Genomic DNA, 13,263 nt, shown 5'->3' with positions numbered 1-13,263 from the left:
CTATATTACCCATGAATTGTTCTTTATTAAATACTACACTTTCTGCAAACTCACTCTGTAACTTCTTCTTTGCTTCCTCAAATCCAAACTCTGGGTCAGACTCCAAGACTCTGTGTGCAACATGACAAACAGCAGCACGTTACATTTTCCAACAGTATATGATTATCTAACAATAAATAAAATAACAAAGCTCACAACATAATCACAATGCAAAACAAATGAAGGTTCAGAATAAGTAAGGTTACGTAAAGAAATAAGGGCTAATTCTGAGTTGGGAGCACAGCAAAACAAAGGAGTAACTTTACACCTGGACAGAACATGCTGCAATGCAGGTGGGGAAAGTATAAAGGGTTGGGTACGATATCCCAGCGGTGACCAATCAGATAGTCACAATACTGTCATCAAAATCCAGACGGTCAAAATCTAGCTGAATTTCAGTTATTATTCTAACCCTTACCCACCCCTCCCGCAGCCTAACCCTAACCCACCCCTCCCGTAGCATAACCCTAACCCACCCCTCCTGCAGCAAAACTCTAACCGTCCCCTTTAACAGCCTACCCCAACCTAACCCTAACCATCCCTTTTGGCAGCCTAACACTAACCGTCCCCTACCGCAGCATAACCCTAACCGCCCCCTACCGCAGCATAACCCCAACCGCCCCCTATCGCAGCATAACCCTAACCGCCCCCTACCGCAGCATAACCCTAACCGCCCCCTACCGCAGCATAACCTTAACCGTCCCCTACCACAGCATAACCCTAACAATCACCATCGGGGGATTTGTTTGTATTTTGACCTTCAGAATTCTGCTGCCGGTATTGTGACCGTCGAGATGGTCACCACCGGAATCCTGACTACATCCCCATATAAAAGGTGCAGAGATTTGCTAGGTCACTGACAGAACTCTCTTCTTTCCAGTTGAGGGTAATGTGGGGAGTGAAAAAGGGGTGACTACATTGATAATAATATAATAAAATCTTTTGTCCAGTTAAGCTGTGAATACCATATCACTTCCACTCAATGTTATAGATATTTACAGCTCCGGCAGCTCAGTCCCCCTTTTATACAAGACCCTCCACTCAAAAAGTTAATTCGTTCTCTGGGCTCAAGTAGAACTTTGCTTGTATTATTATTTATCTGCCCATCAGTCCACTGACCTAACGCATCTCAGATTAGGATGGGAATCGGACGTTAGCACTATAGACAATGAGACCTGGAATCTGGCCCTGTGGAGTCCGTGTGTACCCACAGCTTCCATTAAGACTTCTGTCCTAGATGTCAGGATTCCCGTGGCACTTTCTGGCATATCGTATGGTTCCAGTTTTTGGGGTCAAGGTACTTAGAGCAATATCCTATAATGGTATTTCTCAATCTATTCTTACCACCTATTGTGTGCTCCCATAGGGTCTTTGCTGAAGATGTACTTGATGAATACACAAGGCAATATGTTACTAATCTATGTGTATGTGCTAAAGTCTGTGTGGCTCGTTCCTGGATGGCTGACATAGGTCCCGAGTTTACTGCCTGGGTCTCCCTAGTTAACATCACAGTGGCTAGCGAAAAATACCTTTATATTTCTTGAAAAGCTGAAATTGAATTAAACTCCATAGTTACCCTCTTATACCCATTTGTTTTAGTTTACCATGATGTTAATCATGTAATTTCCTTATAATATATGTATGTGTTTCTGAGTTGTCACACTATGGGGTAAATCAGGTTGATTTTGCCTTTTAAATGACTGCTACAGTAAAACAACGCCTAGAACCCTAGTATGTTAGGGACCTACCCTAAAGAGGTTACCTGGATATGGTGGGTAGGACCATAACCTTGGCCAAGATTATGCTACAAACCTCTATTGATTGCCAAATTTTATTGCATTTATATATTATCAATAATTTGGAGTTGTGCACCTCAGATTTGTCTTTTTTTGTGCCTGCAATTAGTCTCATCAGGTTACACCTCCCATTATATATATATTCAGGGTGTGCAGTCCAGGAATCTTTCCCATATATTTTAAAACAACGGGCAGTCTCACACAGAACTTTTTTATAAATGGTGCAGAGATTTAGGTTTAGGAGTGTGTCTTTGTTCTAAATTGCAAAATAAAAATAAAGCTGTCCAGCATTTATGGGATACATGCAAAAGCAGCCAGTAGTTACCTTGCATGCTAAAATCTAAACATATTTGCACCCCTTGCACTGCAGCATGGTCTGTTTCTTTTTTTGCTTTGCTCACCATAGAGAGGACATTGGGCGCACCATCGGATATTAGAGCAACACTATGGCTGCACAGAATGTCCGACCGTACAAGGCCGCCATCGCCTGTGGAACTTAGTCTTCTGACGAATTCCCTGACACCAGCACGCCTGCCTACAAAAACCACCCCCCAGGAAGGTCTATCGTAGTTGCATGGATCTCCATGTCGTTCCGATCTGCATCCCAGGACGGTAACAATCGGGACTCATGCACAGTTAGTTTCGGTGCATGCACAGATGTAAAACATCGGTCGTTTGCTCTCTATTTTTAAAATGTGTACACCTCTTAATCAGGCTCTATGTAACTAGAATAACGATCACTTCAGAGATGACTGATCCCTATGGAAAGAACAAGTTGTATACACTGTAGAGAACAGAATGCATAGTATATTACATGCTGCATTATAGTGGCATCCTCATACTACACAATGGTCCCACCAGTCAGGACTGTTTGGTATTTTTTCGAGGGCTTTTCAGAAAAATGTCATTCTTTATGCAATGCAAGAGCTCCCATCCGCCCGCGCAAGTTGTCCTGATGGCAGGACGTCAGGACAGTCTTCCAAAATCATGACTGTCCCGCCAAGTGTGATGGTTGGGAAGTAGGATAAAGAAGGATCTATCTGATTTGTCCGTCTATATGTAATTAAAGTCCTTCTGTGTCACATAAATCATTTAACATTTCAAATACATAATGCATAATACCAAATAATGATAACACTTTAGACATGCAAGTTTATGTCAATCAGGACTGAACAACTGTTAAATGATCTAATGAAATAATTTATGGCATCAATGCACAGTGGGACTTATTGGAATACAGAGGACAGTATCTATAATAAATATGGTTGTATGTAACACAATGGGCACCTACTCGGAGACTGCTTTTGCTCCCCAGTCAAAGACATTGCCTGCTAACAGTCCTTTCACCAACGCAAGCTGCTTCTCCTCCCAGACCAATGCATCCAATGATTGGATAACTTTCTGATAATACTTTAAGGCTATGTCATTTTCTTTCTGTTTTACCTGGAAGAAAAACATGAGAGGCTGGATGTTACAGAAGGAAGGTTCCATTAACTAGGCTTGGATTGCTGGCTCCAAGACCCCTTTCATCATTCTCCTCTTACGTTCGTGGCCTCTATTGGGCCAACAAGCCACCAGCATGTGGGCACCAACAGTGACACAGGGATAGGTCACTAAAATGGCACATACAGGACATGGTTATAGACAATTATTTCTCTGTATGTGTATGCATAGCATGTGGATTACATCACTGTGAATACAGCACCTGAATGGATATTGCTCAGTTAGATGCAGCTTGGCTTGGAGGAAGTCTAGGGCATAAAATCCCCTTTTAGGAGCCAAAGAATGCAAAAAAAAATTAAACAGTTGTATGTACATATTTCTAGGTATGCTATTAACTGGGTTCATAGTGAGCCGGATACATGGGACAATAAAATAATCAGGAGAGGCTCTTGCTCTGCTTATAGGACCTGATTCAGACCCGCTCGCTCGCTGTGAGCGATTTTCGCCCATCTGCCCATCGTAAATTCGCAGTGCGCGTGCGCAAGCCAGTCTTTGCGATCTGATTTTGGTAGCTGGTAAGCCACTATCAGCTCGCTGCTTTGAGTGACAGATAGCGCCGTTTGTGGGTGGTAACAGGGGAAGGTGCTTGTGAACGAGGGAGTGGTGCTGCGAACGCAGGTGTGTCAAGGCGCAAAAACGCAGTTTAAAGGTCGTGCATAATTAGCAAAGTAGCATCATTGTACACATCACCTGCATGTATTTCTGCCCGCACTGATCGCTGTGCTTGCGGTGGGAAAGGCAACCTCAAGGGCTGTGAGCAGCTCCGATGGCTCTCGATGTTACAGATTAATCCTACATTTCCTGGAGAGGACATGTGTTGCGAGTGGCAAGGGGGCATCTTTATACACTAGCGAGCGCACTTTGCCATAGCTCGCTAAGACATAGAGGGCGTCCTTACGAGCGCTTAATTTAAATATCCAGACCCTTTTTGCCAGCGATCACATCTTGCGAGCGGGTCTGAATGAGCTCCATACAGTATATAGGAATGAGAATGGTTAGCTAAAGAGGCATACAGGAAATCCTCCTTTACGTCAGGAGATTTGTATACTTCTTTCCATTTAAATTTCCAAAACAAAAACATAAAAGATTTATTATTACACAGAGCTCTTTATCGGTAGAGACCCTGCCATAGTGATTAATTACACGTGAAATGGAAAAAGAACCCATAAGATAACATTTACAAGCGCCAAATGAGGCAGACCCATATTACTATGTGCAAGTGCACCTACGTGTCCACCAGCACGTTACAGTGTAAGATCATCAGAGCAGGACCATTTTTACATTCGGTTTCAGGTGATTCTACGCAATATGCTTGTATTAAGCACACACTCAATTACCACAGTCATTCATTCCCCCTCGTGCCTGGCATTGCAGCACAACAAGGGTTATCCCCAACTGGAGGTGCGGCTGAGAGACCCCATGCACTAACATTCTTATGCATAAATGCTATTATTCCCAATCTCTGGGGCTTCTAATCTACACAAACGCCGACATAAAAGTTTATGTGATTTGACAGAAATGTAACCACATAATAGGACAAGGCTCATTATTCTTAGTGTCTCTTATGAAACAGTGATCCTTTCTCAAACAACTTCTACACAACAGAAATAGTCATTTTGGGGGGTTGAACCGTACTTACCTACTCTCCTGGAATCTCCGGAGGCATTCCCAAATTTCAGGGAGTTATCCTTGAGACCTAGGATGGTAGACTCCCTTTGGGATCCCCAAGTGAAGAGGACAAGATGGGGAGCGTGATGAAGTGATTCATGGGCAAATGCTTCATTATAACCGCTTGGCATGATTATGTGAATTGCACTGCCATGCCTCATCTTAGACCTCTCCTCACAAAGGGGGGTGGGGAGTCCCAAAAGTCGCCAAGTGTGGTTTAACCATTGTTCATAAGAATACAGCCCAACAATGTCTGTATCCATTTTAAATTACCAAAGGGCACACATTAAGGAAAACAGCTCTGATGTGGGAGTACTTTTGTTTTAATCATCAAAGTAAATCCTACAAACTAGGACAATTAAATAAAACAATATATTCAAAAACCATGGAAACATGATCATGTAAAGTAACTATAGCGTAAGTTAATTCATGATGACTACCTTTAAGCAATTGATTTTACGTGTTAGGTTTGTAATCGCCGGGTGAAATGCCGACGCCGGAAGGTCGAGGAGTATCCCGACATCTAATGTAAGTACCCTATCCCTACCCCCCCCAACCCTCCCTTAGGGGTGCCTAACCCTAATATTCCCGGGGTGGTGCCTAACACTAACCCCCCCTGCCCACGCCCTAAACCTAACCCTCCCGGGGGGCATCCTAGCCCCCCTTCCCCTACCCTAACCCACCCCAGGGGGGGCCTAACCCTAAGTCCCCCCGGGGGTGCCTAAACCTAACCATCCCCCACGCAGCTACCACTAGCCAAGTCCCTGCTTATCTTTGTTCGGGAAGCCATCAGGATTCCGTCATCGGGCTAAAGATAGGCGTCTGGATTTAGAGGGGCCTATCTTTAGTCCTATATCAGGATTTCGATGCCGGGATTCCATCAGACGGCTTCCCGGGCATCGGTATTCTAATTACATCCCGTTTTTACTACTTGCAAGACTTTAACAGAGCAAGGGATATGGTAAAATACACTGGAATAGGTATGCAGAGAATGAGGCTCGCAGTGTGCCTATGAAAATTATTTTCCACTGAATACACATATAAAAAGGACATATTTTCCCCTTCGAAGTCTATCATTATGATGATCATTCGTAATTTATACCTAAACATAGATTTATTTGCGGGAACAGGAAATAGAGATTAGCCATTATCCTGTAAGCCTGGAAGAGAGTCTCTCTCTCTCTCTAAGAAACTGTACTCCCTCCCAGACTGGCTTCCATTGGATAGATCTAGAAATAAACAGTAGTGAGATAGATTAGTGAAACTAGCCGATACGAGCCGCCTGCATCTTATGGTAAGCACTTATTGTGTATTCTGTGCCAGCAACATTTATCTGGGACTTCCACCCCACATCATTCACCTCAGAAAGGACTACCTGGAGTATAGTAATCTTTATTTCTGAGTCAACCACCTGATAGACTTTCTGTTCATTCGGCCAACATCGATTGAAGCTCCCCTCTAATACCCTGTATGTGTTGATATAATGAAGAAGAGCATGTCGGTTTATGAATGTGCTCAAGCTGCTCTAAATGATCAGTAAGTTTAACAATCCTTTGAGAGCTTTGCCTTTATCTGTGGAAGGCATGTTTAATCACTGCCCCTCTTACCACTGACTTATGTGCTTCCCAGAACATGGAGAGTCACATATCAGGGGTAACATTTAAATTAAAATACTCCGAAGGTACTGTATTCCCTAAATGTAGGAATACGAAGAAGTGCATTATTCAATCTCCATGAGGGACAGCCACTAGGTGTTTTCAAGGGGTAAAATTTTGCTACCACAATGGAATGATCTAACCACACATTAGAAATAATATCAACTCTAGTCAGGACATTTAATACCCCGCTACACCACAGGAGCATATCAATTCGAGAGTATGACCCATGAGGGTGCGAATAAAAGGTGTAATGCCGAGAAGACTGGTAATGGTACCACCACGTATCAAAGAGACCAGCCTCGGCCATATGCCTACAGAGGGCCTCTGACGGATGACGTTGGTAGAAAGTGTGGTGTGGACCTGACCTGTCTAGATTGGGAGACAAAAACAGTAATCTCCTCCTAAGATTACCATACCCCTATGCAACCATTGCAAATCAGTAAAAAAAATCCAGCCTGACCTGTGCTAGGGGCATACAAATTGACTAAAGTCAGAATTTGATGACCAATTTGGCCTACCAGTATAATATATCTTCTTTCAGAGTCAGCTTTAGTGGAGAGAGTCTGAAAGGGAACAGAAGAACGAATCAATATGGCAAGTGTGGAGTCAGAGCTTCCAAGACCAGCCTTAATCTCCAATAGAAAACAGTATAAAGGGAACCCGAGGTAGGCTCCAAAGGTAGTTACAAAACATTATGGAAAGAAGGCAGCGGCAGACAGCCCAGAGACCATCACTCATCTGTGTCAAGCCCCGATAAGGTCGACATTGATCATTAAATAGTGTTATCAAATGCATACATGCCCAAGTTTCAAGTAGGAGAAATATCTTAGCTGCAGGAGGAATGATTCACAGCAGTAACACCTAGCTTCAATTTTCTTTACCCCACTCAGTCTCGCACTGATACAGTGTGATCTCCAACTTCCACAATCAAACGGAAGGGGGAACCCTATTTGTGTATTTATAACCATTGTCCCGTAGGATCTTGGTAATCTCTCAAGGTCTTGACGTTTGAGAATGGAAGAAGGTGCGAAATCCTGAAAAATCTGCAGAGGATTGTATTCGTAAATAATACAAGGAGACTTTCTGCTAGCATTAGCTCCCTCGTATCACATATTCAATTCCAGGACGATTTCGCCTAAGCGGAAAGTCAGTGCATTGTAATAGGCGGAAAAGTATGTCCTATGAATAGCAGGAGAAAAAAAAAGTGCAAAATCGTTATTTTGGGACGCAAACGTGGGAAAACTACTCAGAACCCTTGGGAGAAACCCCCCAAAGGACAAAATCAGCCAAAAAAAAAAATTACCTCAGAACACCCCAAAAAAGTACTTTCGTTTTGGGGGCAAAAAAGTAAAAAGTGGGGAGACAAATATAAAAACTAGCAAAATAGACTTCTAGGGTTGCTGTAAGGAGGGGCCAAGTGTTTTTGGGATTGCAGGTGCATGTACGAGGGTGGTTTTTCACAGTTTACTTTAGAGATATTAAAATATGCTAGCACCCATTTTCAAGTACCCCAAATTTGACTGGACTACTTATTTTCACCAAAAAATACTGCTTTATGCCATTCTTCTCCACTTTTACAAAGATGCTATTTTAGTTCATATTTTTTTGGGATACAGACTGATTTCCCCACTTGTGACAGTACTTTCCGCATTCGCCGCTTTCCGTTTTCGCCTGTTTAGGAATTGAATAGGGAGAAAAGCGGGGACACAAGTGTAAAGTTTCCGCCTCTGAAACAGGCGAAGGATGTGGAAAGTCGGACAGGCGAAACTTTTCCGACTTTTTGCCTTTAATTGAATGCGGGCCTTAGTTCTAAAGGAAAAGAATTTCAATACAACATCTATAGGTGGGTCACCATCTTTAGGTTTAGGGTGCACGGCTCTATGGGCTCTCTCAATAAGAAGAGACAGGTCTGTAACAGCAGGAACCAACACCACATAGTCTCTTCAAATAGGGTTCTAATTGCTGGGAGGATACAGACTCAAACGTTGCGAATCCTAAAGTTATTCCACTGATCTCGGTTTTTCAAGTTTATAATGTTTATCGTGAAGGAAAACAAGCTCCTTATACAGAAAAGCCTAAGAGACATCCCTGTAGGCCTCTGGGGTTAGATTCTACTTTAGTCACCACCTCATTAATGCGACTGTTCAGAGTAGCAATCACAGTTTCATGGTCAGCAAATAGTTGTTGGAAATTTGCAGTAAGGGATTTACGGAGGCCAGCAATCATAATTTGGATGTCACTTCCAGTGTCAAAAGTGTGGCCAGGGGAATGTTCAGGACATTGTGAACAGCACAGCCAGTTATAAAATACTGTAAATCTCATAATAGGTGCATGTAAAGTCCTGCAGATCCACTAGATGGCGGTGTTATTTAAAAAAAAAATATAGAAAGTAGGAGATTGAAATATGTATAGGAAAAATATATAAACAGATTAAATCTGTATCCACAAAGTCCCCGGAAAACATTTATGCAGTGATAATGGGCTCCTAAATATGGCTCAGGGACAGAGTATTCAATCCACAAAGTTCTGGTATAATAAAGTCCCCAGAACAGATGCTGGTATCTGAGAGGTACGAAGTAGGCAACAAAGAAGGCACAATGGAGTTATTATAGTGCTGAGAAATGGTGGGAGCAGTGTGTCCACTTCACATTGGCAAATCAGAGGAACAGTCCACAGTCTCAAGCACTCTGTCTGTGTACCTTGGGCCCAGACGAACCAAAATGATATGTTGGAACCAGGATAAACAGCAGGAAGTATACAGCAGGGCTGTATGTATGTATGTGCCAAGATGGGATGACGAGTTGAATCGCGCAAGAACACAGTTGGAATGTTGGAGAGGTTACCCGATATCCTGATATCGATTGTGACGTGTGATGAATCGTGGATTCGTCATTATGATCCGGAATCCAAACAACAGTCCAGTGTATAGACACACACAAATTCACATCCGCCCTAAAAATTCTGTATGATTCCTTCAGCATGTGATATCATGCTTCTGTACGTTCTTTGATGTGCACGGTATGATCCTACAGCACTGGGTTCCCCCATGGACAGACAATTAATGGTGACTACTAGGCAAACGTCCTGGAAACCCATTTGCGTGGAGCCATAAGGAAGAAAAGGCCACATTTGCTGAAGAAACAGTGGTTTTTGCTCCAAGACAATGTCTGACCACATGTTGCTGCTGTTGCATTGGCAGCACTGACTGAAATTAATGGGACAGCCCTGTGATTTTTGGGCATTCCTAACCCTGAAAAAAAAGTGAAAATGCCACAGCTGTAACACTAAAAGTGATGTCACAAAACAGTCTACTGCACGTCTCTGTATAGCTGTTGAAACGCTGCAAAAAAATTTTAAAATGTCCTGAATGTGAAGGACACTAGATTGAAAAAGAAAAATGTTCAGATCCTGTGGAATCAGCTAATTCTGAATAAAAAATAAAATCAGTCTCATTTCTTTTCAATCAGCCCTCGTAAGCTGCTAAAAAAGTTTTTCAGATATTCCAAGTACGAGACTAGTCAAAAATGACCACCTTTTGGGGCACCAGAATGTTTTGGAATCCCTTGAGTCAACTAAGTCTCTGATAATATACAAGAAATAAAGGTTTGTGTGTGACTTGCGCTTACAAACCAGCAGCTGGGGTCCAACCCAAAGGATCACCAACCCTTTTCCACACAATACATATATAACAAAAAGAGGGAAGGCCATCCAGCGCTGATCTAAAGGAAACAGTCAAATATATTAGGCAAACATGCAAGAAGTCCGTGGTGATGAAAATTTCAATACTAATCCAAACGGATGTGCTCCAAATATAATTCACCTTGAGGAAGGAACATCGTTCCGAAACGCGTCGGTGGTGTGGGGGAGACTGTTGCTGCCTGGCTGGGCCTAAGAGGGACGTTTGCTGTTAATACTTGGGAAAAGATCTACCCGGTATAACATCGATCCTCCCATGTTTCTTTTCAGTGCCTACCTCTAGGCCCATTCTGGTACGCAGTAACCTCGAAGGGGTCATCTTTAAATTTATTTGCTGTTTGTTTATATGTCAAGTGTTTTATATATTCATTTGAAAATTAAATATCCGTGCTGTCTTACACTATGAGAGTCCGTCTCTTATACTTTATGTTGGAGGTCCTCTGTGAAGCACAGAATAAAGGGAAGTGAGAGACGTGGTTGAAAAAATAAAGGAGGATCTGAAAGAAACCTTTATGTGATTCCATCTCACTGTGATTAGGTGAGCATTCATCCTCTAAAAGGAATTATATTTGGAGCACATCCGTTTGGATTAGTATTGAAATTTTCATCACCACGGATTTCTTGCATGTTTGCCTAATATATTTGACTGTTTCCTTTAGATCAGCGCTAGGTGGCCTTCCCTCCTTTTGTTATATAAGTCTCTGATAAGTTTCCAAATAACGAGAAGCCTAACTGTTTCACCAGATCTCAAGAAGAACCTGGGATTAGTAGTAGTCATGTATAACAAAATCAATACTGTATACGTGGGGACAGCTTTCTGCTCCCAAATGAAATCTCTGATTTTTGTGTGCGCCACTATTGCAAAGAACGAAATTCTATGATGGAAGTGCAATATGGAATCTCATTTCGGAACACAATTCGCACCTCACTGAATCAACCCCTAAATGTTTGATAGGAGAGTCTTTTAATGCTGAATGAGCGGTGATTAATAAACAATAAGAATGATACATGAGCATCCACAAATGGAGGAAAACTATACAGCATCCACAGACGGAGGAACACTAAGTATTGGCTTTCTGACATAACCACAAACTCATTAATACCACAAACCTGTTCTATTAGGTTGAGACAACTGGATCTAAAAAAATCTGAATAAAAAAGGCCCTAGTAGGGAAAAGGAAGAAGAAAGAAAAAAGTTCATGGCATTTGTTTTTAGAAATCGATGTAGAATGATATCTAGAAAAGAACTATGCCAACGTTTTGTTTTACCCATATTGTACTAGGTAACAGCTGCGGGGCAATAATAATGTTGTATACAAAAGGAAACTAGAAATGCAAATTTATTTGTAACTTCAGTATAAAATAAAAAAAATCTTCTTTATGAAGGATAAGGTGTCCACATAGATGTATATTTTTCTGACTGAGATGGGGCAACCGAGTCTACCTATTTCTTATCTGGTGTTTCCTGCCAAACTTCGAGCTCGCTGTTACAAAACAAAGCTAACACTAAAAATGATTAGTCGTACACCTAGACAAACCAATTGTCCAGCCAGATCTGTTCCATTGCTATAAGCAGCAATTACAAGAGTCTTTGTGATACTTTGCTTTAGAATTCAAACTCCTAGCCGCAGACATGATAGTAATCTACAGTACTGAGGCCACACTTAAGCTTGGTACACACTGACAGATATAACGGCCGATCAATTGATCAGCCAATATATCTGCTGCCCGTCGGCCAGTGTGTACCCGCAATATGTCTGTGAATGTCGTCGTTCACAGACATATCGCATTGGCTGTGCTGCACAGCCGATGGGCAGATATGTCTGCAGACCGCCCGTACACACACAGCGGCAGCCGCGGAGAGGGAGGCGTGACACGCCCCCCGCCCAGACACAGATGATGGCCGTTCAGTGTGTATGAACGACCATCATCTGCAGATATATCTGTATAGTGTGTGCCCACCATTAAGTCACCCACTACAGAAATCCCCCTTTTCAGAGTTAAACAAATGGCTTTTCTAATAGCGATACAAGAGGCCCTAAGCCTACCAGCTTTGAGACACATCTCATCAACAAGCAAAAATAATAAAAAACATATTTTATAGAAATGTGTCTAACATACAGCACTGTGCAAAAGTTTTAGGCAGGTGTGGAAAAAATGCTGCAAAGTAAAAATGCTTTCAAAAATAGTGTTATTAGTTTATTTTTTTATCAATTTACAAAATGCAAAATTAATGAACAGAAGAGAAATCTAAATCAAATCAATATTTGGTGTGACCGCATCCACTAGCTGCCACCCAGCACCCGTCCAGGCATCAAGAGAAGGCACTGGCACTGTAGCAAGGATGGTCCTGAAGAGGAGGCAGACGGTGAGACCACCACCAGGCAAGAGTCAGTCTGTCCTAGCTCAGGCTGGTAGAGGAGCAAGAACTGGGCATAGACGGGTGCTGCTGCCTGCTGGATCTGACTCACTGAGTTTGACTCGCAGAGGTACTACCTGGCGTGCTAAGGGGCACTGGGCAGAGGGGTGCTGGAGGGATCATCATCTGAAAGAGGGCCAGATTCAGACCCAGACGAAAGCGCAGAGCGCTTGCAACTGGGTCGATGGTGGCCCAGAGCGCATGCGCACGACGGAGCCAGCTCCGTCGTGCACATGCGCGAGATCCAGATAGCGACGGGCAATCAGTCACTCTGGGTCTCCTACCAAAGGGGGCATGCTGTCGATGTTGAGTGACAGCACGCCCCCTTTGGTGGGCGGGCCGGGGGGGGTGGCTACCCAGACGGAGGCGTTCCCATGTGAACGCCTACCGTTTGGGGCCGGCCCCACTGACATCACAAGTGATGTCAGTGGAGAGATTCCAGCTCTGTTAGAGCCGAAATCTCTCTGGGGCTTGCGGCAACGAG

At 43.0% G+C, this 13,263-nt stretch overlaps 1 protein-coding gene across 1 annotated transcript in view; it reads right to left on the bottom strand.

Annotated features, from left to right (window-relative positions):
• Nucleotides 1-13,263, bottom strand: part of PANK4 (pantothenate kinase 4 (inactive)) — a 105,587-nt gene that overhangs the window by 11,275 nt on the left and 81,049 nt on the right. The window contains exons 13-14 of the mRNA XM_088468191.1: nucleotides 3,127-3,278; nucleotides 55-110 (exon numbers count right to left, since the gene is read on the bottom strand). Coding sequence (XP_088324317.1) covers nucleotides 55-110; nucleotides 3,127-3,278 — 208 coding nt within the window. The remainder of the gene's footprint in view (nucleotides 1-54; nucleotides 111-3,126; nucleotides 3,279-13,263) is intronic.

This window comes from Taudactylus pleione, unplaced genomic scaffold, assembly GCF_031769625.1.
Source record: "Taudactylus pleione unplaced genomic scaffold, aTauple2 ptg000082l, whole genome shotgun sequence".
Lineage (NCBI taxonomy): Eukaryota > Metazoa > Chordata > Amphibia > Anura > Myobatrachidae > Taudactylus > Taudactylus pleione.
This window is presented reverse-complemented; position numbering and strand designations above follow the sequence as displayed.